The following is a 26,049-nucleotide window of genomic DNA, read 5'->3' as shown; positions in this document are numbered from 1 at the left end:
TATGCTGACCTTGTCCCTTGTAGATCATGGACACAGACAGTGTGTTGCTCATTTGTGAGTTACTCCACTTCTGCAGGCTCACCCCTTGTCCGGGGTGTGCCAGTGATGCAGAGGGCATGGCTGGAGATGTGGCAGCACAGGGCAGTCCCTCGGGACCACTGTGAGTTAGCACCGGTGAGATCAGCCTTGACAGGCACTGAGTCACACCAACTGCTCCAGTCCCAGTCGAAAGGTCACATTTGCTTGCCTCTTCAGTAGAGCTCATGTATCTAAAAAATCATGTTTTGTAGGGAATTACGAGCAGGAAGAAAAAAACAATCTGTTGATTATACAAAGGGAACAGTATTAGGAATTTTCAGGGAAAAGAAAACACATCCATATCTAATTCTCTAATACAAGCATGAGGACAAAATTCAGTTGTGATAAGTATTGAAAAATAGGCTCTTTACACAGATTTATGTGGGACTGCTTGTATCTATCAGGACCAATGTAAAAAGTAGAAGCTAAGAGAAATGTAAACAAATGGAACAGGAGTTTAAATCTAAACACAGGTCCTTCATCTGCGTTTTGGCTCAATTTTAAGAATTTAGTGAGATAATCCAATGGGAATAAGAGCAGAACATACATATAACTTTGATAGATTTTATGAATGCGTGTCATGCAATGCCTTTAGGACAGTGGGAGAAATTGGAAATCCAGATAAAGCTGAGGATAAGCAAATTGCACGTTTATAGCTCTAAACATGAAAGTATAAGCAGGCAGTCAAACCTAAGGTCAAGGTAAACAGTTACGTTCCTCAGCATATACAGGTATAGAAACAGGTGTGCAATCACCGTGGCTTTCACAGGACAAGGAGTTCCTCTGACCTGTAGCAATATTTTAATATGCTAATGGTTTGATTATTGGGGGAGAAAGATTCAAAAGGTTCTTGAAAGACTTGAAGGAAATGGACAAGAAAAATGGAATGTAGATCAACAAATATTAAAATATTGTTGCAAGGAGACAGCTGAGATCAGGGTAACTACAGAGGCATCACCAGGCATCAGCTGGGACTCACCAACTCACTGTCTGCAGTTCAGCCTCTTTCCAGCTCTTCTGAATTATTCCTTGAAGTTCAGAATTTGTGTGTAGTATGGCTTGATGCACAGTTTTCTCGTGACAGGAACATATGAAAACTGTGCTCAGCTTTGGTGAACCAGTAAAAAAGTGTGCTTCCAAGAAACTTGGAAATCAAAATACCTGATATTTTCACCTTCATGCCTTTTGCTGTAGAAATCAGAAGACTATTTCTAAGACCTTAAAACGGTCTTTTCTTTGCATTTAGCAGTTTGCCCCTGCTTCTTACAGATGATGTAGCAGGGAACACGTTAATATGTGTACCCATTGTGTCTCTTTTACCAGCTGAGGGAAGGTTACAGATCAACTTACTGTTTTGAATTGGCTAGAGTTTTGACCCTGATCCTCCAATTGTTTTTATACACAGTTCAATAGTAATATATGTTTTCTAATTCAGTTTATCCTTGCAATTAGCCACTCAAGTCTATAGATAATGCGTTTTTATTGCCATGTTGACAAAGAGGAAGATCCTCCATTTTTCAGGAACATAGTTGATGTAAATTAAATTCCAAGTAGCCATAAAAGCAATTGTAATCTCAAGTAAAACCTCATTGCTTTCTTGGAAATATATTCACAGCAGCTGAGCCTCTTTGAAAAAGCTGTTATGTTTTACAGTCTGCCTTCCTCAGGAGTAGATTAAAAGGGTTAAAAGTTGGATACTTTCATCTCACTATTCACTGGGATAGTTCATGAATAGATTGAAGCTGCTCTAGGATAAATATGTTGTGTCTATGTAACACTAACGTCTGACTTTCTCAGGACAGCTATAGAATATCCTATAACAGACAATGAGTTAAGTAGTGGCTTGATACAACTGTTTTTTTAGATGATCAGATTTCTAGCATCTTGAGTAAGTAGTGGCATTGACTATAACACAGTCGGCAGGAGCTCTGGACAAAAATCTTTCTTTGTTTATTGTTACCAAAACTACTTGATAAAACTAATTCCAAAAAAAAATTTTTTTTTTTGGCTCTGCAATGCATATTGTAACACTGAGGCAGATAAAAATCCATAATCCTTTGCTACCACTCTGATTTTTGTACCTTTATGGGTTTTGCCAGGCATCTATATTCACCTTGTTCATCATCAACCCTTACAAGTTTGCTGCTGAAAGAGGAATTTTATGTGAGCATCAGGATGTAGCTATAACCACCTTGGTGTTACCCATCCATAACAAAAACAAGCATCACTGCTGAGTGTGTTAAGAGTTGCATGTAATCATCTCCTTTCTAATGAGATACATTAAATTTCTGAGGTTTTAGCATATAAACATATACCCAAAATTGTCTGACTTGTTTCTTTTCACAATTTCCGACTGGTTAATGGTGTGATGCCATTCCACAAAAATACTTTTTAGTGGCTGACATTTTATTTCCCCTTAATTGTTTAGTTAAAACAGGAGACAGAATGGATTTTCTTTTGTATTGATTCATGATACATTTTTTGAGTGTTTGGTATGAGTCTCTGTACTTCAACTTTCTTCTGATAATGGATACTTGAAGTAACAATTATGTAGATGTGTGAAAATTAAATAATAATAGGAACATATTTTTAGATCTCTAGATGAACTGAAATATTTTAAGTGAATATTGCTATTTGCATTCTATATATATATAAATATTTCCTAACTAGAAATACTTTTTGGATTTGTGTTTACATTTATTAATTTCAGGACAGGCAAGTTTGCTCTTGTGTTATATTTTCTGGAAAGATATTTCAGCAGTTTTTTGGGTGGCCCATCCTATGTGCACTGAGTTTTTATTTTTAAGTGGAACAGTGCTATAGGCACCTATCTTTGTGAAAGAATGAAAATGCAGAAAACAGGAAATGGTACAGAATATTTAAGAACTTGTCAACCTGTCAGGTTTTGGCTGTCTTTCTGGTTTGGTGTCCATCATTTTCTATCCTCTCATTGGAAAAGGAGAGAATGGATTTAGAGCCCTTTGTCTTCATATGTGAAAGCTGCTTTGGAAGGAAATGGGGAAAGCCTGTTGAATATTTAGTTGTGCTTCCAAAGCAGAACAAAGATGGGCAAAAAGATGCAGAGTGAAAGAAGGAAGAAATTGGTGGCTTCTCCTAAAACACATATTTGCTGTATAACAAGAGCTGAGTAACAAACATCTAAAAGTTGTCTCTGTTCCCTGTGCTTCCCAGCATTCCGTGATCAACTGCAGCTTATATTGAGTCGTGAAACCAAGAGCAGGCTTAGCTAATGCATTTTCTGAGAGATCTGATTACATTCATTGCACAATAGTTTTGCCTTATACAAGTCTCCTCAGACTAAGGTTTCTCTGAATTTACCTTTCCTGCTCTTTTTATAAACACCGAGTGTAAAACAGCAAAAGGATGAGAAAGAGACATTAGCAAGAATTTCATATAATAATAACATAGTTATAATTGCATATAACTACCGTCCTGAATTTTATTTATTCCAGCTCCTGTCTTTTAGAATAGTTGATTTTTAGACAGGATAATTCATACACTGACAGGTCACAAAGAAAGGCTGCAAGCAGAAAAACAGGCTCACAACTGTAAAGAAAAAAGAAATAGAAAAGAGTACACTAAAGTAGGCCACTTCATATAGCTTGGGTGTTCCTGCAACTTTTTCTGGCTTCTCAGCTTGTAAATTACACCCATTTTGAACTTTCATAAGTTCACACATCTTTTGGAAGGAACACATAGAACTGAAGGAGCCTAAATTATACTGTAAAAAATACCTCTAAATCTGCACTTATTTATGTTTACTTTTGGATTTGTACATGGTTATGGACATGTCATACTATCATACTAAGGGAGGTCTACAAAAACACCATATATATGAAAATATACCATCCCATCTGATGTTGCACAATAGTGGCAAAAACTGGAATAATGTTTCTTTATCCAATATTTCAGTGTATTAGAGAGGAGCAGAAACTTCCTTGTGGTAAACAACTAGAAAAAGTCATCCTTCTTGCTTCTTTTTGGGTGCTTGGCCCTTCCAATAACTATTTTTTGCATTTTTCTTTATAGTTAGTTTTATTTGAGGCATTTGCATTGCAGAAGATTGTCTACAGTAATGACTTCAAGTGTCTGGATAAACTTGTGTCAAAAAATGCCACTGTCATTTGGAAAGGTTTGGTCTATGACTGAATGTCTCTGTATTCCTCCTGCATTATTCATCCAGGGACAGAACGGTGGATTGATGGGCAACCGGATGAGAATTTCTTCCCTATCCCACTGTGGTTTGTTTCAACAGCTATGTCATTAAATCCTTCCTTTCAGTCTCTTAGTTTAGTGCTGTCCCATGTTTCCCTTGGCACTGACCTTTTCTAGATGAGAACCTGGTTGACAAGCTGATGAATTACAGCTGTTCTGAGTGGAAGTGACCATCAAATATAGGCTGGTTTACTCATGTTCTTCTCCAAAAGCCCCCATGACAATACTGGAAGAAAATATTCCCTACAATGCATGCAATTTCTCTTAGTCATGCCTTGGGGCATCTGCCTTTCTTATTGACACTGGGTTTCTTTAATCACAGATGCTGTACAGGAGATAAAGGATGTCTCTCTGTGTTGATACCGCAAGGAGTTATTGTTGGTGTTTAAGCTGAAGCCTTAAAGCAATTTTTACTGCATATTTGAATCTTAAGGGAAGGTAGAGGCTGAGGATTAGGTGGGGAGGAGATTATGCTCTGGGAGAACTAATATCTCATTTCAGTGATACAAGGATTCTGGCTGTGTTTTCTTTAAAGCCAAAGATGTACCCAAGCCGAAAACTACACATTTCTGTGAAAGTTCAGAGTTGGAATGAAGCAGAACACAGCTTCTCTCTCATTTATGTGTCTGTGGGGATACTTGACAGTACTCTATACCATGTGATGGCTCTTGGTGGGCTGCAGACCATTCTAAACCCATAGGTACAAATTTGGCTTCTCAATAATATTTCTAAAATAAATTTTGCTTCTTTTATTCAGGTGAAGCAGCACTTTTTTAGTGGTTCTACTCTTGAGCATTTAGTGAAGTATTCTAGTTTTGGAATGAATGCCATAAAGACAGTTTTGAAAATTAGTACCCTTTTCCAGGATGCTGCCCCAAACTTTCTCTTGAGTTTAAACAACCTCTACTCACTTATTCCCAGTGTGAGGGTTATGTTTCTGATATTCATGATGGGCTGCATTTCACAAACATTAGGTCATTTTTTGAGTAAAACTGTCCAACTTTAAATAACATATATCAGAAATTCTCACATCAAGGAAATTTGTTCTATTTCAGCCATATCCCACTGAGTTGATGTCTATGAATTGTATATAGTGGTCAAAAGAAGATTAATACCAGAGCACTGCTTGTAACATAATGCTAGCTTGTATGTAAGTAGGAGAGAGAAATAGATGACTTCTCCTGGGTAGTATATATAAGTAGTAATTTGGGATCATTCTTGCAGTTAGTATTTAAAATATTCTTTTTCTCTGACATCATTGTTTCATCTTTCAAATGGTAAGTTTATGAAAAAGCATGTGCTCTGCCTTCCATAAAAAATATTATTGCCTTTTATAAATTATATGTTAATATGGCCATAGCTTCTAGTTGTAAGCAAGGCAACCTATCTGTTGTGAAATAAGGAGATTTTTGTAAACCAAGATGCTATATTTTGGTTTGGCCTTATAACTCTCTACAACTGCCTGAAAGGAGGTTGTAGGCAGGTGGGGGTCAGCCTCTTCTCCCAGGCAGACACAGGACGAGAGGAAATGGCCTTAAACTGCATTAGGGAAGGTTCAGGTCGGACATCAGGAAGAATTTCTTCACTGAAAGGGTGGTTAAGCATTGGAATGGGCTGCCCAGGGAGTCACCATCCCTGGAATTGTTCAAGAAATGATTGGATGTGGCACTTAATGCTGTGGTTTAGTTGACATGGTGGTGTTCAGACAGAGGCTGAACTTGATGATCTTGGAGGCCTTTTCTCACTTTAATGATTTTTATGATTCCAATCTGGACATAAAATTAAGCCAAACTTGGTATTTGATCAGTGTTAGGGGTGTTGGACTAGATGATCTCCAGAGGTCCCTTCCAACCCTAACTCTTCTATGATTCTGTGATCCTCTTAAACACATAGAGATCTGTTCCAGCTGTTTTTTGTTAACTTATCTTTATGTATGCCATGTGAATTTTATTCATGACCTTATTTTATGTGCTTATGAATGTACATGAATAAAAGAATTGCTACATGATCAATATTACCATTCATATCCCTACTAATTAGAATCCTAGTTAAGTAAGTGCTAATATTTGCAATAGAATTAATTTACATTGACTTTTGCCTAAATTTAGTCAAAAGTTGTGTTTTATTTCCTTATAAGCAGTTATAGTCACATTTTCAGAAGTTGAAAGTGAGATACAGGAATTGTAGCTAAAAGCTTGCTTTCACACGCTGACATTTTAATGTACTCTCAGTGATTCTTTAACCAGCAAGGATCATCCCTGGTTTTTACCTGCATGATAGCAAGTCCTCTTTTTATAATTTTCTTCTTTTTTAAAGACAACATGTTTAGTAATCTTCCAGAGGACAGAAATAACATTAGCTTACAAGAGACAATAATGGTGTTCTCTGACTGTAGAAATTTATTGAGGAACTTTTCTGTCAGAAAATGGTAGAAAGTGTGTGAAAGGGGCTGTGAGTGTTCGCTGCTTTTGTAGGACATCTATAGGATTGTCAGGTTCAGCTATTACTACCATTTATTTTGAAGTTAGTTAGTAAAGTGACTGCAAAGCTTGTCTTGTGTTCCTTCGTATCTTACTTGGCCAGTTTGCACATAGAAAATTTTGTCAGTTTTGCTCGTTCTTGTTCTAATGTCTAAAAATTGTGCTTGTATTAAGGGGTTTTTAGGCCAGACATGCTAAATGTCTTCTGAACCTGCAGTAAATAGAATACAAATTTCTCCTTAATTCATAAGGTACGTAACCACATGTTGCTGTGTTTTCTGCCATTTGAAGAGGAACTCATGCACAAGATAATTTCAAACTGCAGACTTCTAGCCATTTAAAGTGTTGAGAAAATTTGGTGTTATGGATGGGAAATATTAAGTGATTATTTTGTTTTCCTGCACCAGCATTTGTCAAATAAGTTTACTGTAAGAAGGTAGTCTAACTCACCTAATTCAGTGTGCAGCAAGTCACTGGAATATCAATTTAGGTGTTCCAAGTCTCATGTGCAGGTGAAGCCTCCAGATCTTACAGGTTTTGCTGCACAAATATCTCTATGACAAGGCCTTTTGCCATTCCACTGCACTGCAGCTGTTTGCTGGGATCTCATAATTTCACACCTCGATCACTGCAGCATCTTCCCCTCCTGCACTGAGCAATACAGTGCTACCTCCACAGTCTCCGTTCACAACTCTGCCACAAAGTTCATTTCCCACCTTCATTATTTTAACTTATTTCTTTTCTCTTCTGAGTGCATTTTCCTCATTAAGCAAACTGCTTCTTTTCCACTTTAAGACCAGTCTTCATGAGTCATTTCCAACCTTTCTATCCACTATTAAAATGTAATTTCCTTTTTTTATTCCTGTGTTGCTAGCCTCTAACTCTCAAAACACTTTTGTGCTGACTCTATGCTGCTTTTCTCCCTCTGCAGAAATTTCTCATAAGTCTCCACAAAGCCAGCGTTGCCCTTTCTCCAGTCTGTCCTTAAGAATCCTTTGTCATTATTTCTACAGAAAAAAAATATTTGATAACCACCTACCCATGCTGATATCATTGATTGGATGTGTTGTTTTTTTTGAAATGTGAGGCGTTCACATCAGGCAGATTCCGCTTGGCCTGTACTTCAAAAGCACTGAGGTCCTGTTCCATAATCTGTACTTTTAGGTGCAAATAATGAATAGTATCAGGGTTTTCTACAGTGCTTGATTAGACTGGCTGTTCCTCGCCTGGCAATCTCTTTGAGCTTGTATTGCAATTGTGTCTTCTGCATGGCACCAAGGAGAAGCTGCAGCTAGTCCAACTACAGCTGCGCTTTTGCTGCCTGGTTGATGAACAAGTCCTGTTGTGCCCATCTCCAGGGGAGTCCACTGCCTCCTTGTTTGCTGCTGGCTTTATCACTTCTGTGAGCTGTAACTAATGCCCTTCCTTCGTATATTTCAGAATAAAACACAAATCTAAAGAGGCTTAAAGGTTCAGGACTCAAAGGTAGGAAACTTTTGTGGGAGCCCTTATTGTTGGTACAGCTGACCATTGTAGAGCCATGTTCTTATGCTGTCCCTCATGGTGTGCAATGGAAGGTTACTTTGTGTTCAGTCCTGACAGTTCATTATTGATTTACTGAACAGAAATATAATTTAAAACTGCAGGTGCCCATTTAATTTTTAAACAATATCTGGAAGTGATGTGGCTAGTTGTGTTGTCGTGCTAGTTTTGGCTTTTTAACTCTGTGGTTCACAGCATATTTCTTCTTTCTGAGACCTGTACTAGAAAAATGCTGTGCTTTGTGGGGTTTGTTTTAAGTGAAAGGTCATGGCTAAGACAGGACGTGCAGTTTCACTAAAACTAGCTAACTTGAACAAACTAAATTGTGAAATCACAGCAATTAGAAGTTACAGGGATAATCCATTCAAATCATTTCAATTACTCAATGGTTTGTGGGACAATAAAGTTTGCTGTACTTTGATTTTGAACTATGGCCATTTGCTACAGTGCCATATTATTGATTGACATTGAGGCTTAGCTTTATCATGTCATACTTCAGCTTTTGATTGACAGAATAACATTACTTGGTAGGGAATTCATCTCAGTTGTCATCTGAATTACTTTTTTCCAAGAACCCTTATATCTCTGTGTTGACACCACACAGCTCAGTAATCTGAGCTCTGATGTTCAGGAGCTCCCAGATTTGAGAAGATAATGGTTCTTTTTTGATTTGGATAATGGTTCTTTTTAATTTTATTTCTTTTGTGTTTTGTTCTTATATGAAAGTAGATTCTGATACCACCACATGATTCCATGAGGTAAAACCCCATCATTTTGAATACTATAATGCTAAGATTTGGCAGCTGGTGGGGGCCCCAAAACTAAGAATGCTGCAATGACTGAACTTTTGATTCCACAGGTTTGAACTCACAGTCTTTGTGTTGTGAATGAATTAATGCTACTGCAACTAGAAGAATTAAAATATCTCCAAATAGGACTCACATCTAGCAAAAATTTGGTGAGAATGTAGAAAAAATATCCAAGTGAAAATTCTTGTCAGCAAAGTATAATTTAATACATCCTTCACTTCTCCTGATGCCTTGAAGTGGCTATCTGAAAACAGAGGCTACCCAAGATTAAGAGAAAAAAAGCTGGTATTTATTTGAAAGGCCTTCAAAGGTACGCTTTGGGAGTCAAAAGCCTCCAAGGGGCTCCACCCAAGATGGACCCCTGGTCACAGGCTTTTAACACTTTTATAAGTTTGGTCCATTTGCATATGAGGGTTAATTCTCCAATTGTGATTTCACGTAGTAATGTAATTACCTCACGTTTGCTCCCCCTGTCAGAGGCTTTAGTTATGTATTTTGGGACCTGGGACAGCAAGGTGTCCTTGAAGGGCAAACCTAGAGAGGGTTTGTTATGGTTAACCAGCATGAGAGAACAGTAGCTAACAGGCTATGTTAGCTGTATGAAGGCTGTATGAAGTTTCAGAGTTACATACTAAGCAGTTCAGGATTTGAAAAATACAAAAGTTAAAACCTAAGGCATCACTCTGGGACCCAGGAAGCTGTATCAGATTGCAGTTCACAGCCAAAATCCATTCCTGGGGTTTTGGAAATTGGCAGCTGGTATGCACTTTATTTTTCAAATGTTGCTTTGACAGGATAAAACCATTTTTTTATATAAAACTACAGGTTAAATCTGGGCTCTGACCTTGAAAGAGGAATCCTGAGCACAAGTTCTTGTTTTCAAGTCATGTCTGGTTTTGCAATTTATTCATTCACTTCCTAATACAAAATGTCCTGGGATCAAAAACCAAAAAGTCATTCTTGCAGGGAAGATCTAAATTATTCATGTCAGCCAGATGCAGATTTGGATTCCTTCAGGTTGGATACAGATAGGGAGGTAGCCTAGGGGAGTGTCCTCACCACTCCGTTTCCCTTTTAAAACTCCACTGTACCACCTTTCCCCCAACAATAGGTTTAAATAAAGTCGCCCACGGATTTTTTTTTGTAAGTCAGTGCTGTAAGCACATTAGTAATTTTCTGGGAATTCTTACTGGGTTAAGTCAAATACACAATTTGACCTAGGTACATGCAAAAACAACATCTTAGGTGTTATGGCTACTTTACTGGAGAAAATTCAGTACAGCTTTTCAGCCAGCTGAGATGGTGTCTGAGGCAAGACTTTAGGCACCACTCTTAACTTAACTTAGAAATATTCAATTTCACCTGAGCCCCAGGGAAGGGGGCCATTTCAGAAGTCTCCTTCTGATTAACTCTTTCCTTAGAGGAACTGGTGTCCGCAGTTGAGTATAGTAATTGTCAGGTGCCTAATTTTCATTAATGAATACTCCCCACACTGCTGGAACTATTAGTCTGCTTTAAAGCAACATATATTTAAGGGACATTCGACTGAGAGTTTAACTTGGGTAGAATGGCCTCCGAATATACTGGATGAATGCAAACCCTGTCCAAAGATGTTGCCCTGCCTGGATATCTGGTGTAGGATAGCTGCAGTATTTTTAGGTAGAATACAGTCTTCGGGTTTGACTCTTCCTTGTATGAAAAAAAAAAAAAAAAAAAAAAAAAAAAAAAAGAAGAATTATCAGACTATTATTATGGTTTTCCTAACTACATAGTAGTAATGATGCCAGTTTGTCCAGGAGTAGCCAAATAATTGTGTTGACATAATCTATTTTTTTTTTTCTTGGTAAAGTAAATGCCTACCACTTCATATACTCTGCACTGTCAGAAACACTACTGCAATGCCAAAGAAATGAGAGATTCAGAGAAGAGATATGAATTGAAGGAACCTTGTTTAAGTATCATAATGGATATTGTTAGGGAAAACATACAAATAGTGTTTAGAGGCAGCCAACCAGCTCTAGTACGGAGGAACATAGAATGATAAACAGCTTTTGTTTATAGCACAAAAAATATGAGTATTGGCTAAGAAGTAGTGTTTATGGTAATTGAGCGTTACAAGGAAGTAAAACTTCATGGGGAACACAGGGGGTAGCATTTTCAGTGAAGTAGGCAATGAGGAGAGCTGTGTAGGCATTTCCTGATAAGCATCTGCTGTTTCAACAGCCAAGGAACACGACTCGCATGTAAATGCTTGTGCTAGGCTTTAACAGGCATTCCTTCTAGCATGCCACCCTGCCTTCTGGTTTTATTTTGAGTCTCCTTGAGCCCTACTGTGACTTGAAATCAGTGGAGGAGAAAGGAGAGTAACACAAACAACAGATGTCTTAAAGTTTCAAACAGAGAGAAAAAGCCCCATGGCAAAGGAGAAGGTGCAGTTAAGGTGTTTTCCTGTCATTAGTATTCAGTGCCTCTAGTACAGACTCTGTTTGCATTTTTGCATTTTCATATCTATATATAGGCAGTTGTACACATGGGGGTAAAGAAGTGGTAGTGCAAAAAAATGCCCATTGCACAATTCAGAATATTTTTTTGCATCCTGTAAGAGTGCAACCTATAGACACGAAGTGTACTGGCTGACACAGCCAAAGCAACCTATTTTACAGCAGGCTCACAAATTATTTCCCAGCTGCTCCGTAACTGCTTTTAGTCTCTTGCTGCATAAAATACATCAATTATTTTTAATCTGAAGTTCAAAGATGCTCCATAATTGAGAATGCTAATAGTGTGCCTGGTGTTCATCAAGACAGCTTTGCTTACAGGTGGTAACTTAAGCTGTAGCAAGACAAATACCATGTACGCCACCACATTAGGAGAACTAGGTTGTGCACCAAGTGACATTCAGTGCACATTCAGAAAAGTATTTAATCGGTGCTTTTTGGTATGGGGAACTGTGTCTTTAAGGACTTTGATTTCCAGAAAGTAAATCTGTGGCAGAAACAGCTGTGAAATTCTTACAGTATATCAGCAGCTGGGGATGGCATAGAGACCCTGAAAATACACTGCCTGCTGGGTGTTAACTCAGTACTGCATGGGGCCAGGAACAAAAAGAAACGGAAAAAAAATACTGTGAATGGAGAAGTGAAAAAATATGATGTTTCTAGATTTTTTCACTTCTCAGGAAAGATGACTAAAAGAAAGATAAAAAGAGTATTCAGGGCTGAGAACTTTGAGCTCTGAAAACTTAGCAAGCTACTTCCTCCTTTCCCACATCTACCTTCTCCTTTTATGTCTTATTTCTTCTACAGGCTTCAGCAGATAGGTCCACAGATGGAAAAATCACATTCACACAGAATCCTATTTTCTTGTGATATTTTAAATGTATATTTATTTGCTTACTAACTTGCTGGGTTTTTTCAAATAATTTTGGTAATCTCTATCTCTATGTATGTTCACACTGTTTATTTTGCTCGTTAATTGTGTTATTAATATATATATATTAATTATTATTTGGCTCTTGGACTACAGAAGTTTATGCTTAGATTAACCTATATAGAGTTTAGGACAACTGCTGGTATTGAATGTAACTTCTGAAAAAAAATTCTAGTTTTGGAATGAATGCTGAGGATGCCAGTAGGAAATACTTTTCTTTGTCCAGAAATTTGTACATCAGAATAGTATTTCCTGTGGTGGTACTTTCCTGGACTACAGGGAATGCTGTATATGTCAATATGTTGGTAGCAGCACTTTAAGCATCAAATATTAGTTGTTGTTAACCGAAGGGAGTCTGCTGCATTCAGTTAAAACAGAACAACTGATACCTCATTAATACTATTTTAGCATAGACTTTCTTAATCTTTATAAGTATATCCTATCAGAAAAATAGGCATAATAACAATAATTATGCCTGTATTTTAAATAGTGCTGTTATGCCTGTGTGGCTCTCTTTCTACTTTAAAAATACACTATCTCTGTTGCACAGATGGGTAAACTAAGGCATGCATGGGAAGTGAAATAAGTTCACTGGAGGTCTTCCCAAGAAAGACGGTACTTCTAGTTTTAAAGCAGAACCTTATCATAACTCATATATACAACTTATCACGAGGTATTTGTACATTAAAAAAACAAATCCTGCACTTTGGAGATACCATTTAACATTTATTTTTCTTCCCACAGGAACTTTTTACACCAGAGTGCAAATTCAAGGAGTCTGTTTTTGAAAATTATTATGTAATCTACTCATCCATGCTCTACAGACAACAGGAGTCCGGGAGGGCCTGGTTTTTGGGGCTGAACAAAGAAGGGCAGGTCATGAAAGGAAACAGAGTGAAGAAAACAAAACCAGCAGCTCATTTTCTACCCAAGCCATTGGAAGGTGAGGCTCAGTCCATCCCTGGCAGACCCTCCTATAGATCTCACAAGAAGAGGGAATGGTTTCCAAAATGCCCTTCCTGAATGTGCATGCCCCACACAGGGGCCAATCCCAATGCCATTCCCAAAATTTCATGGAGAAGTTTTGTGCTTCTGTGTAGTGATGCTACAAAGGGCATATGTAAAAACATTTTTTCAGGGACAAAGAGGTCATTCTACAAGAAAAGAAATCTTTTGTGGAAGAGCCTTTTGCTGCTTTTAAAATATTCTGCTGTTAGGGACAAAAACTGTTGTGAGTCTTGCAGTGAGAAAACAGTCCTTTCATTAGGCAGAATTAAATAATGGATGTTGTAGGATGATTGGGAGTTATAAAGGGAATGGATGAAATGTTAGCATTTCAAAGTAAAAGCTTTCTAATACAAAACAAAAGGTCTCTCTACAAAATAAACCATGTTGTATTACTTTGCCAATTGGAGTAATGTACACAACTCATGTAAGTTGGCCTTTAAATCAAGACAGGAGCAAACAGCAGTCACAGTAACCTTACACACCAAAATGATGTCACATCCTCTGAAAAATCCATTTATATCTTGGAACTTTTTTGTTATCCTATGTATTCTGCAGGCCTTTATAAACCTATGCTGCTTTTTGCTTCTTGTCCTGATGTCACTCCTCATTGTTCTAATTGCTACACATAGCCTCAGTCATTCTGAAAATTATCTCGTTATTTACCATCTGAAAACGCATACCTGAGTAATGCTTTGGTTAGCAGTCCAATTTCTTTTGATACTTTAACTGAAAATTTTTGATTGAAGGAGTTTGTAAAGTACTTTAGTTTCATCATAAGGAAAGAATCAGAATAATCTTATGTTTATTTGAAGTTAGGTTGATGCCTTTGTGCTTACCTTGTCTTGTGGAAGCTTACAGTTGTTTCATAAGCTCTCAACAATATCAATACTTTATATCTTGATCCCTCTGTATTAAAGTGAGAATTATAGGGAGGGAAAGCCAGCGCATTTTTAAAATCAAGGCAAATTCCTATGGATTAGGAAAAAAGTTACTGTTTTTCAATAATGTTTGGATGATCAGACTCCATCAAAATAGCTTACACAATGCTTAGAAATATCTTGATTTACATTGCTTATGAGAATCATCAAATATGACAGCTCTGCTATATAATTCCTTACTTTATAGTTCCATTTCATGTTGTTCAACATAATAATTTTGTAGGTCACAGTGTTATTTCACCAAGCTCTTTTAATTAATCAGCAAAGTGCCCTAAACACATTTATGGGCCACTCTGAAGATATAGATCATAACCAGCCTTATGTACTCTAGAGAAGACATTTAATTTCAGTCTTCCAGAAGCTATAAAAGGATTTAGATTATGTCACTGGAAATGTTAGAACAAGTATTTGATTACTTAATGATGCTGTGGGGCCCTTTACATTTATTATGAAACTTCACACCATTGAAGATCAAGGTCAGTACTCTGAAGCTCCAGCCTCCTACTCTAATTAGCCAAGGGATGAAGGAATTGTGCTAAGGCAGCACACACCCAGTCTGGAAATCAGAGTGATGATTAATTCCTTTGACTGCTGTGACACCTCTTTTAACATTGCTCTGATATAAATAAATGCTACTGAAGTTAGGTATAAGTGGAAATATTACCTTATTCAGTGACATGGAAAATGAAATTGAATTATCCAAGAGCATTAATCATTAAGGCAGCTTAATGCTGGAACTGTGTAATTGAATACATGTATTTCCCTCAAAGGATTTAAAGTGGTTAGATAGGGACAGAAGCCCAGAGACAAACTTCTAATTCCTCTAAGAATTCAGTTAATAGCTTAATTTGGAGTTTTCTGCACTTCTACAGTCAGTGATGCTCAGTGGCTACTGCATATTTTTTCGGAAATGAGGAAGGAAAACCCCCAAACCTTTTTTGGACTCTCCACATCTCCTGGACACTTCTTCAGAACATACCTTAGGAACAGACCATGGCCAAATTCCTCAGATTTGGGAGACTGATGTACACATTACTTTGTAGAAGTGGACCCTAGCCTAGTCTTGCAATGTATGACTAACAACACTTAAGTCTAGACAACTGTATTGTATGATCCCATTTTTAAATTACAATCCGTCTTATCACATTTTACTTCTAACAGCTTGCGTGTTTATTTAATGTTCATTTAAGGACTGTATATACATACACATGTGTATATACATGTGTATTTTTGTGTTCCTTATGCAAAGACAGAACACTGGTTTTTCATTTCCAAGAACCTATATTAGATATTAAACAAGCAAGAATTCAGTTTCCCACTGCATTTTTAAGTCAGATGCAGAAGTGTGAGAATTTTGGAGGGTCACGCAATTCTATCAGTGGTGCAAAACCAGTGTCTGTCAAAATAAGTAGTTTCCCTGGTATGCAAGAGGAACATAGAAAATTAATCCTATTTGAGATGAATGCCTATATTTGATACATTGTTAAAAATGTCTCTCCTTTTCTCTTCTTTCTCCTCAGTTGCCATGTATCGAGAACCATCTTTGCATGATATTGGAGAAACAGTGCCAAAGGCTGGGGTAACTCCAAGTAAAAGCACAAGTGCATCTGCAATAATGAATGGCGGCAAACCAGTGAACAAGAGCAAGACAACATAGCCAGATCCTCACAGGTGTTGTGACTTTACTGAGTCCTGAGTACAGTTGAGCGATTTATCCTTGCCAGACTTCCCCTCGGCCATGTCTGTGGATCAGCTTGCGGCAAGTCACCAACTTGCCCATTGCTGTTTCTGAACTGAGTTGTTGCAAGTGGATAAATCTCAACATGTAGCTCCACCACAACAAGAAGACACCTGGATGAACCAGCTAAACTCAGACCATGGAATGCCCTACCAGATATTGGAATGCCTTTTTAATATCTTTTCTGTGACTGTGACACTTCATGTGAATGACATACTTCACAAGTACACTTGATACCTTGCCTGCTGACAATTGCCCATAATCCCTTTTTGAGTCCAGTTTCAGCAAAATCCATGTGTTTAAGTTCTATTTTGTAGCACACAAATAATCAAGTAATTTCTAGTTAGATGCTGTAAACCTGTGCTATTATGGATTTCTCTTCTTCCCTTTTTTATAAGGCTGCTCGCTCCACTGTTTGTGACCTTTTGCAAGGATTGTGTTTCTCTATAACTTAAGTGTTGCCGGTGGCTTAGTTTTGAAAGCAATCAGGGAATCAGGAAGCCTTCAAAAATCTATTATTACAAATTATATCTATAAAGAATAGGATTGTTGTCTCTGGCTTAAAATATTGATTAAATGTGAATACTCTTTAGTAACAGATACTGTGCTTCTGAGGTTGGCATTGAAGTGGAGGGAAGAGTGTCAAACACAACCAACGGGGAGTTTTCTGAAATGTGTGTTTGGCATCCCCCTATAGTTTCTTTTTGTGTGTGTGTTTTATACATATCACAGGCTTACTGGTAATGGTAACATTTGCCTTGCCCAGCGAGCAAGACCCACTCATTTTTGGAAAAGTGGGTCCAAAGAATTTTGTAGGCCTTGTAGGCCTGAATTAAGGCTCATTTTTCATCTACTAAATCTTCATTGTTTGAAAAACAACCACCACCAATAAAAAAAAATAAAAAGTAAGACTAATCAGAATTGCGCTACCTAAATCCATTTCAAATATAATCCTTTCCTGTTTTTAAGGAACCGAACTGAATGCCATTGTTATTTTTGGCTGAATCCCACACCTACTTAGCAAAGCATGGGCAAGGATGCTGTTGTGTTCTATTTTGCAGCACCAATGCAAAGGGTAGTTATAAATTATAGGTTAATATTTCTGGTGTTTTAAAAAAGAAGTTTTAAAACTGGACATATTACAAAACTTTATTTTTATTTTTAGCTAAGCATGCAAAGTCCAGTCCTATGTATTTCACTGATATCCCAGTATGTACCTCCACCCAGCTTCCTAGGATAACATGCCCACCAAATTGCTAGATTGAAGGTGCCTTGCCTTGATCTCTATATACTGTACTTTCTCCTACATGAACCTAGAAGAAATCAAAAACATCATAAAATTGAAGCCTTGGGTCATATTACCAGAAACAACATCAACCCTTTGAGTTTGTCACTTGTGAACAATTAAGTCAATGTTGTGGGGGATGAAGGACAGGAGGGTGGGGGGAAAATTTAGAGAACACCACAGAGATGCCACTGAAGTTTTTGCACACTTAGTCACAGGCTTTCAGAGGATTAAAAATATGGGCACTCTCTGTATGCTTAAGAAGGTATTTGTTTCTTAGAAATGGCAGCAAAGATCAAACTGTATCTCAGTCTGGAAAACTGTGGCAACACTCTCTTGGCCTCTTGCTGTTACCTTGATATTTAAAGACAAAAAGAGGAAACCATCCATTCCTTTTTTAGCACAGTATTTCTGGCAATTTGTTTTATCACATCTTTGTGCTGAATTCCCTAAAAGAGACTGCTGATTATTTCAAACTCCCTGTCTGCTCAGCTGAACAACTGATTCAGTCTGAATGAACCCTTCATACTACTTTTCAAATGTGTTCTGTTTTTATAAGCAACATTTAGTGCACTCTTCAAGGAGGCTACTGTAAAGCTGCTAAATTCTAGATAAACTTTTTCTTTTTTTTCTGTAGGTCAGACTTCTTTTTGTATATGTGATATGAGAACAGCAAGATAATGCTTGATGTTGGGTCTTTCTAGGGAGGGAATGAGTTAAGCATGAAGCCCTCTATCCATGTAGAGAAAAAAAAATACAAACCTAATCTAAAACTGTGATAAAAATGCAAAGAAACTTTGACTTAAGACTGTGCCCTTGCCTGCTAGCACTAAATCTGTGTGCGTGGGGAAAACAACACTTTATTAAAAACTTTGGTGTGCCCTTCTCATCCCATCTGGTCCAGTGGGATTTGTGCACCATCCCTGAGAAAACAAAATCAAACCAAAGCAACTCAGATGGTGAGCTGGGGGCTTGCTCTGCACTGCAGGCCCCATGAGAGGCAGCAGCCTTGATGCTGTACTGTCAGCAGGGTCCCACTGTGGCCCCAGGCCTTCCTACAGTTATAAGAGGAGAACTTGACAATATTTCAAGTAAGATAAAACAGCTGAAGGCTACATTCTCTCTCATCTGATTCATGAGGAGGGAATACATGAGTTCATGTCCCATTCAGCTGTCTTTTTACTCATCCATTGTAAGAGCCTGAGGAGAGACAGGGCTGGAGACCTGGCTGAGCCATGCAAGGAGGATCTGGTTTATTGCCTGATCCTATATAGGCATTGTTTTCAACATTAACCTTTTGGTCCTGAGTAACTATGATCTGTGAACCAGTTTGGGAGGCTATAATTAAGGCCAGATTTAATTTCTTTAAGCAGTTAGTACATACTGAAAATACAGCTTTTTTTTTTTTTTTTTTTTAATTATTGTCTTCTGATTTTGTTTCTGTGGGCTAAATTCATATGAGTGTTTAATCCAATGAATCAATGTCCTAATTTTTTTTCTACAATCTGTTTAAACATAACAAAGGTATCTTTGTGCATTGTTTCCTCCCTTTAATTTTGTCTTGTCTCATCTGTTGCATGGGAAGAGTATGGCAAGGATGAACTAACTGCATGTTGTAGGTTGTCTGTCAAAGAACTGTTGGTCAGTGTTACAAATTTACATACATATATGCAAAGAGTTTGTCCGCATTGTACAGTTTGTGTTTATTCTTATTTGTTGTATACACAGATTCAACATGATGAATAAAACATTTATATGAAGGCATACTGGAAACCAACAAAAAAGTTTATGTAAGAAGCAGACTGTGCAAAGCATCATTGCACTGGCCACAGGATGGTGAAACTTCATGTAAATAGGTTGGCAAACTCAGTTCTCCCCCTTTACCATGCCAAAGAAAATTTCAGCTCCTTAATATAATACCTCTCTTGCTGTTCTCCAGGATGAGACTTCACCATTTTATTCCCTCTAAAATTAATTTTGCTGTTAAGTGAAAGCTGTTTTCAACTGTCTGTTACTACTAAAGTACTGTATAGTAAACCTGATGGAATCAATTTGTATTTACAGATTGGGGTTTTTGTACTTACATGTGCAGCTGTCTGTGAATCTGCAGCATTCCAGGTCTTCTGCATGCTTGCTTTGTATTTTGTTCTTCTGGGTTTTCTCTAATCTCTGAGAGACTGTTCACACTGCAATCTAACCTCATCTTACCATTTTATATGTTAACACTGCACAAAGTCATTCTCTCCTTTTCTCGTTTTAAATCTGTGTTTCAGCTACAGTTCTATTTAGCAAAATCAGTCACACCTGCACAGTTTTAGAGATCCAGTTTTGAGGAGATATGAACTACTTCAACAAAGCACCATTTTGCTGTACTTCAAAAATTTTATAAATACACAAGAATCCTTATGAGATTGCTCACGTGATAGAGCCTATAGAAGGGCCTCTAGCTCCTTTTAAGTGCTTTGTAGTTCACATAACAGAGCTTTTGCTTTGTATTCTGGGCTTTTTAGCCATTCTCAATTGATTTTTTAATATACTGTCATTTTCATTAATGTTCTTGTTAATAAATCACTCCCAGCCCCTCCCCTCCACTAGATAAAAAGTATAGCAATCCACTTTGACTATGGTCATACCTGAAACAATGATAAGAACCCTGACATACATATACATATACATATATATGGGGAAATGTTTTGTCTTGGTTTAAAACTAGCTTAAGAAATGAGGTATGAAAGCAGGCAGTTTGGTCCATGCAGTAAAAGTGTATCATGATGATCCATCTGTTTATTGGTATAAAGAAGACATTATTCAGCTACATTCCAATGCGAATGGAAGCAAAATTAGACTAAATAAGAAGGTTCTCTTTCTTTTAAATGGCCCTTTAGATAAATTCATATTTCGTGCAATGCATTCTAAAATGTTTAATAATGGGGGTTTTTTTCTGTGATGACTAATGCAAATGCTATGTCTTATTTTTAAAGATGTAATAAAATTCTTGTTCAATTACTTAGTCACAGAAATATTCAACTTAGCTTTCTTCATCCCAGTATCATTTAGCTGTATCATTTAGCTACAAAGTGAGATGTCATTCTGTAAAGAAGCAAGGGCAATGCATCAGAAAAGTGAGAGCAAGTACATGATTAAATGCATCTATGTGTTTCTAAGAAAGAGTATAGCCACAGGAAAAGAAGGATCACAAGCAGGTTAATAATTTATAGAAGCAAATCAATCCACAGGTTTTTATAGGTGATATTACAGGTATGTTATACACAATAGGCATAATCCTGCAAGTTTATTATAGAAGCATTGGCACACTTCTGGATTGTGCTCTTTCTCACATAAGAAGAAAACAAGGCTATAGTACCTTTTTGTTTATAAGGTTTATCAATCTAATCATTAAAAAGTCCCCCTTTATCCAATTTGGTTTTGCCTTTTGCCACAGGCCTGGAAGCAGGTTTTTACAGTCACTAGTTATGAAGAATCAAGCAGTAAGCTTCACTTCCTTATGCCTCTTCCTGTATTTACAGTTTATATATCTGGAATTCCCATCATAGGGAATGAGGTGTAAGATAACAATGTATTAATACAGCTATTATATTCACATGTGGAATAATAATCTTATTCCTTCTGATTTCATTTTTCTAGAGAGGAAATGAGCCAAAAATAGATATGCTGGGTGTCACATCACCCGTTACCTCAGCAAGAAAGCAGGGGAAATGTTCAAGCAACATTATAGGAAACAGAAGAAAAATTGGAAAAGAATTAATGTGTACATTACATTTTTAGTAGTCTTAGTAAATACTTTAAGGTTTATAGTAATAGCACCATTTTGTTTGACAATTGCATTTTCATGAACCACTGAGAGTAGCTGTCTTAGATATTCTGATTTTTTTCCATATGTAAGTTAACAAACAACCTGAATAACAATTTTTGAAATGCTATGGCTACATAATTCATCCAGTAGTCAAAAGGCTGGAGTTGATTGGTTTTTAAAAAAAAAAGTAGAAATAAAAATTAATTTATACTCTTTAAGTATATAAATTTAAAATTAAAGCAAATGACAAAGTAAAATGCATCAACAACACTGCAACCACCTAAAGAATTGTTCTTTTATATATGAATGAGTACCTGAAATACCACAGCTGATCTACGGTATATATAAATATGTTATGATGCCACAAAACAAGTCAAAAGCATCTACTGACACCAGATAAGAGTTTTGATTATCTAGTATTTTCTTAATACAGTACTAAGTACAAATGGAAGGAATGGAAGGAGAACTTTGTATCCTTCATTGTTTACACTCTGATTCAGCAGATGAATGTATAAGCAAAAAACCCAGCGATTATAAGATGATTCAGGTCAGTGGTATTCCTTATTCATAAATATAAATAAAAGCAACAATTTGTGCTCCCCAGACACTAAGGTTGACAAAATGCATATATGCTAAAACTTAAGAAAATATTCCTGTTGAACTCCATGGAGTTTAAGGGTTTTAAGTATAAAATATAAAATAAAATTTCAAGATGAATTTTACTTTGAAGATTCTTTATACTTTATGAATACAGTTTAGAACTCTGCCTAATATTTTGGTTATCTGATAAGAGAGTAGCTAGCAGCTTTGGGATGTATGTCTAGTTATGTATCTGCATAGCTTATATATAAGTTGGATGTTTGGTAATTATACTTCCTGAAAACATGGGCTTCATGAGCTTCATTTATAGAAAGAAAGAAAGAATCCAGGTTAAGGGGGAAAAAAGTGGTAGTTAAATAGCAAGCTATATGGGATGGGGGAATAATAGAGCAGTTAAATTAATTTGAAACTTTGCATTCTATTACATGTTCTGTACCATTGTATTTTCCTATTTCAAAACTGTCCTTCCTAAAAGAAAACTAATTTCTAGACCGATAATGGAAATACATTTTTTTTGTTAATACATAGTTCCATTATTTCTGAGTCATGTACCTCTTCAAAAATCAGGACCTTGGCACCTAAACCACAATGCTAAAGTTTGGTATCTAAAAGAAGTATTTTTGAGCCATTTAATCAATTTCTTGCTCAATCATGGTTTCACAAAATGTAAACACTTTTGAAACTAAAATGTATATTTCTTTTTTTTGCTCTAAAGAATTCAAGGGCTGCCAAATCTACATGTACAAAAAAATAAGAGACTCATATGTAAATAAGTTAGGGAAGTCCCAATAGTTGTGCATCGTTCATAACTCAATGTGAATTTCACACTGAGCAGCATTTCACCATTGGAAAATAAAAATAAAATTTTTGTTCATACCACTGCTTTGTTTGTATTTACTGTATTAGAACTTTAATTACTTTGTTGACATAGTCCAAACATCTTTGGCTGAGACCAAGCTACAGCATAGCACAGATGTTTTTTCAAGTTAGTTGACATTCAGGTTCTCCACTTCTATAAAAGCAGTTAAATTCAGTGAATTCCACGTGTGATAGGGCAATCTATCCTGAACAGTGATTTCTAAGAGTAGACAGAATTTTCATCCTAAAAGTTACTAAAATAAAAAATTTTCCTTTGCTTTACATGTAGGAGGCAACTGTAGATACACAGAACAGTACAGTAGAAGTACATCTGAGCTGCAGAATACACATGCAGAATAGGCAATCACACTTTTATATCTTTATTAGTTTCATTCCTTATGTTTCTATAGGTTATGTATTTGAAAGTATTGTAATATGTAGATTAGATAACCAACTTACTGACATATCAACCACAGAAACTAAAAATTCTCTTGTGGAAAAGGTTCCATTCAAACATTTTGGGTCTTCAGTCTAGGGGTGTCACGTAATTGGACCTCAGTGACACAATTATTTGACCAAATAAAAAACCATTAGTATTTTTATAGGCTTCTTTACAGTTTCTCTCATTTTATGAGCTGGTGCATAATCAGGATTATTGGAAAGAAAAAAAAGCGACAAATCATGTATTTTTCAAACACCATAAAACAAATCAAACTAATTATTTGACAAATATTCAACTAGTGCTACTCTTCTACAGGTGCATACTGATAAGGAGATGTGACAACCAAGTAAATAATGTTAAAAAAACGGTTTTCTTATACCTTTGCCTAAGGTTGCTCAAAGAAATAGTCACAACAGGTATAATATCGGTTCCACTGAATTTAAAAAAACTCTGGAGAAGTTCCATAGGGCCAGTATTTTATGACTTCACCCTCTAGAGCTTGGGTTGTCCTGCTTGCTTGTTTAGTTTTCTGATGCATTTCTTTAATGAGCAGATCCTCAAATGTGTTCTAAGGTATTTACAACCACTTATGTGTGCATTCATGCACACCCACACCCAGACACTTCTGAAATTAAATGTCCTAGCAGCCTAAAGAAAAACAAACAAAAAAACCCTCCTCAATCTTTGACATCCTTCATTAAGGGTATTCTCTCCCCAGCCAGATTTCACAAGCATTTCCATTCCATCCTTCCCAGCACTCACAGTTTCCACAGCTACAAACACCGTTACCTAGAATAGAATGAATAAAGGGCAATTATCATAATCGAAATGTAATACATTAAAATGTATTTTGTGGGAAGTAAAAAGCTATGCTAAAGTAGTTTCATTGTTCCTTTATTATTCCCCTACCCCTTTTTCCTTTGGAAGGAAGCAATTACTGTACCATTGCATTAAGAAGCCACTCCACACCTATACTTACAAGGCATTAATAGCATGTTCTCAATATTCCATCAGCAGTATTGCAAATATTGTAACTGTGCATGGTGTAGTGTAATTGTGTACACCAGTGTTTGTACCCAGCTGGTGAGGCTTAAATGTTCACACTGTGCCTCCAAGTACAAAGAAAAACAAGATTACTTTTAACTATTATTCATAAAGAAAAAGTCATTAAAAGCAACCAACTGAATAGCAATAAAACCATGACTTTGAACACAAAATCTTTAAACCTAAAATCTAGAAGTGCTATACAAATAAATCCTATCTCAAACTCTCTCTTAAGTGAAAAATATTTTGGCCCTGTTTTGAAACAGGGAAACATTTAGTACTGAGATCCATGTATTAATTTTATTTAAATATTTTTTATGACTCTCAGATGTTCAGCTTGAGACCTCTGTAGTCTTTGTATCTATGTAAACTCCTCTTCCTTCTGACTTTGTGAAGATCCATGACTAGCCATTAGAGCTGCAGATAAGGCTCTTGTTGCTGCTATACTGGCTACTTGCCTCCAGAAAATGACCCTTGCAAACAGGGCTAGCTGGAAGACACAATTTACTAGTGTCAGCCTTCCCACTCTCATTCTAATCGGCTTGCAGAGTTCTTTCACATCTAATAATCGCTCAGCAAAGATTTTCTAAAATTAAGATTTGTAACAGGAAGCAGCCAGTGAGTTAATTTAGCAATTCCCATGCTACTTCTTGTCACTATGTTTGTCATGAGGGTTTGTTGGCAGCCTGCCCATTTCTATCGACATCTGCCACCTGCATATTCAGACAATGTTAAGGTGAAGCTGCTTGAATCATTTACCATCACTTCATAAGGAAAGCTACCAGGTGTTCCAGCCTCCCACCGACAATTGCCTGATTGCTAGGAAGCTCTGTTAACCCACACCACTATGCCCCTAACCCACCAGGGATCATGAGACAAGTGAATCTTGTCTGTGACTTAAATGGACACATGGAATGTCCAGTAAAAGAACAAAGGCAAAGGAAACCTAATGATTGTAATACTGAGACTGTGTCCTTTGCCAAGAAACAGTAACTTGTAGTCTGTTAGAGTGAGAATTGTTGATGGGTTCCATAGCTGGCTTACTTATTTAAATTCATACTCAGGCTTTTAACTGTTGTTTTCAAACCTTAAGATCATCGTGCTGCATGAAGAAACAATCATAACAGGTTTGAATAACCAGCAAAGGTGCTTCCTCCGTCAACGGGGAAAGAAGCTGGGCTTTGTCTAACATAATTCCCATCAACCCAGTTTGTTTCCTGAAGCAATTAAGTGTTAGCCCGTACTGCACCTGTGCAAATGAGACCATCATGTTTGTCACAGTCTCTGTCATCGCATTCACAGAAATCACCCGAAATGTACCATTCCTGGGGTGAACAGATGCACTTTCCACAGTGGCAGGAACCTGAAATCACAAAAAATTATTACACACAGTCAAAGAGTACTGGCATATTCAGGCTAGAAATAACAACCCAGGTCACACATATGCACACATACGTACATGTGCATGTGCACAAAATTGCTGTCTAAGAGGCCGTAGCACAAAAGAAAATAATCAAGCTAAAAGCCTTTTGAATGGAAGGATTCTTTTGGCGTGAGCTAGAGTATGGTGGGATGTTACTACTAATGCTTTGATCCTGCTATTTCACTTAATCAGGATTCACATTTTGAAGCTTTCTTTTGGTTTCAGAGACCTACAAACAGGACTTCTCTTCCCAGGAACTTCATTTTTTTTTACTAGAAAAGCTCAAATTGTCCCTGACCCATTGTTACTGAAAGCAACAAAATCA

At 36.9% G+C, this 26,049-nt stretch overlaps 2 protein-coding genes across 6 annotated transcripts in view; one reads left to right on the top strand and one right to left on the bottom strand.

Annotated features, from left to right (window-relative positions):
- The window catches only part of FGF14 (fibroblast growth factor 14), a 384,596-nt gene extending 361,763 nt beyond the window's left edge, over positions 1–22,833 (top strand). For all 5 annotated transcript variants that reach the window (XM_010394116.4, XM_010394115.4, XM_010394117.4 and 2 more), the window contains 2 exons: positions 13,319–13,517; positions 16,041–22,833. In XM_010394116.4, the coding sequence (XP_010392418.1) occupies positions 13,319–13,517; positions 16,041–16,177 (336 nt within the window). In that variant the 3' untranslated portion in view covers positions 16,178–22,833. The remainder of the gene's footprint in view (positions 1–13,318; positions 13,518–16,040) is intronic.
- Positions 22,834–23,179: 346 nt separating this feature from the next.
- ITGBL1 (integrin subunit beta like 1) overlaps positions 23,180–26,049 on the bottom strand; it is a 136,566-nt gene continuing 133,696 nt past the window's right edge. Inside the window, exons 10-11 of the mRNA XM_010394119.4 lie at positions 25,551–25,664; positions 23,180–24,046 (exon numbers count right to left, since the gene is read on the bottom strand). Coding sequence (XP_010392421.1) covers positions 23,955–24,046; positions 25,551–25,664 — 206 coding nt within the window. The 3' untranslated portion in view covers positions 23,180–23,954. The remainder of the gene's footprint in view (positions 24,047–25,550; positions 25,665–26,049) is intronic.

The sequence above is a fragment of the Corvus cornix genome, chromosome 1 (assembly GCF_000738735.6).
Source record: "Corvus cornix cornix isolate S_Up_H32 chromosome 1, ASM73873v5, whole genome shotgun sequence".
NCBI classification, from domain to species: Eukaryota; Metazoa; Chordata; class Aves; order Passeriformes; family Corvidae; genus Corvus; species Corvus cornix.
Note: the sequence above shows the minus strand (reverse complement) of the source record. Positions and strands in the feature narration are given on the sequence as shown.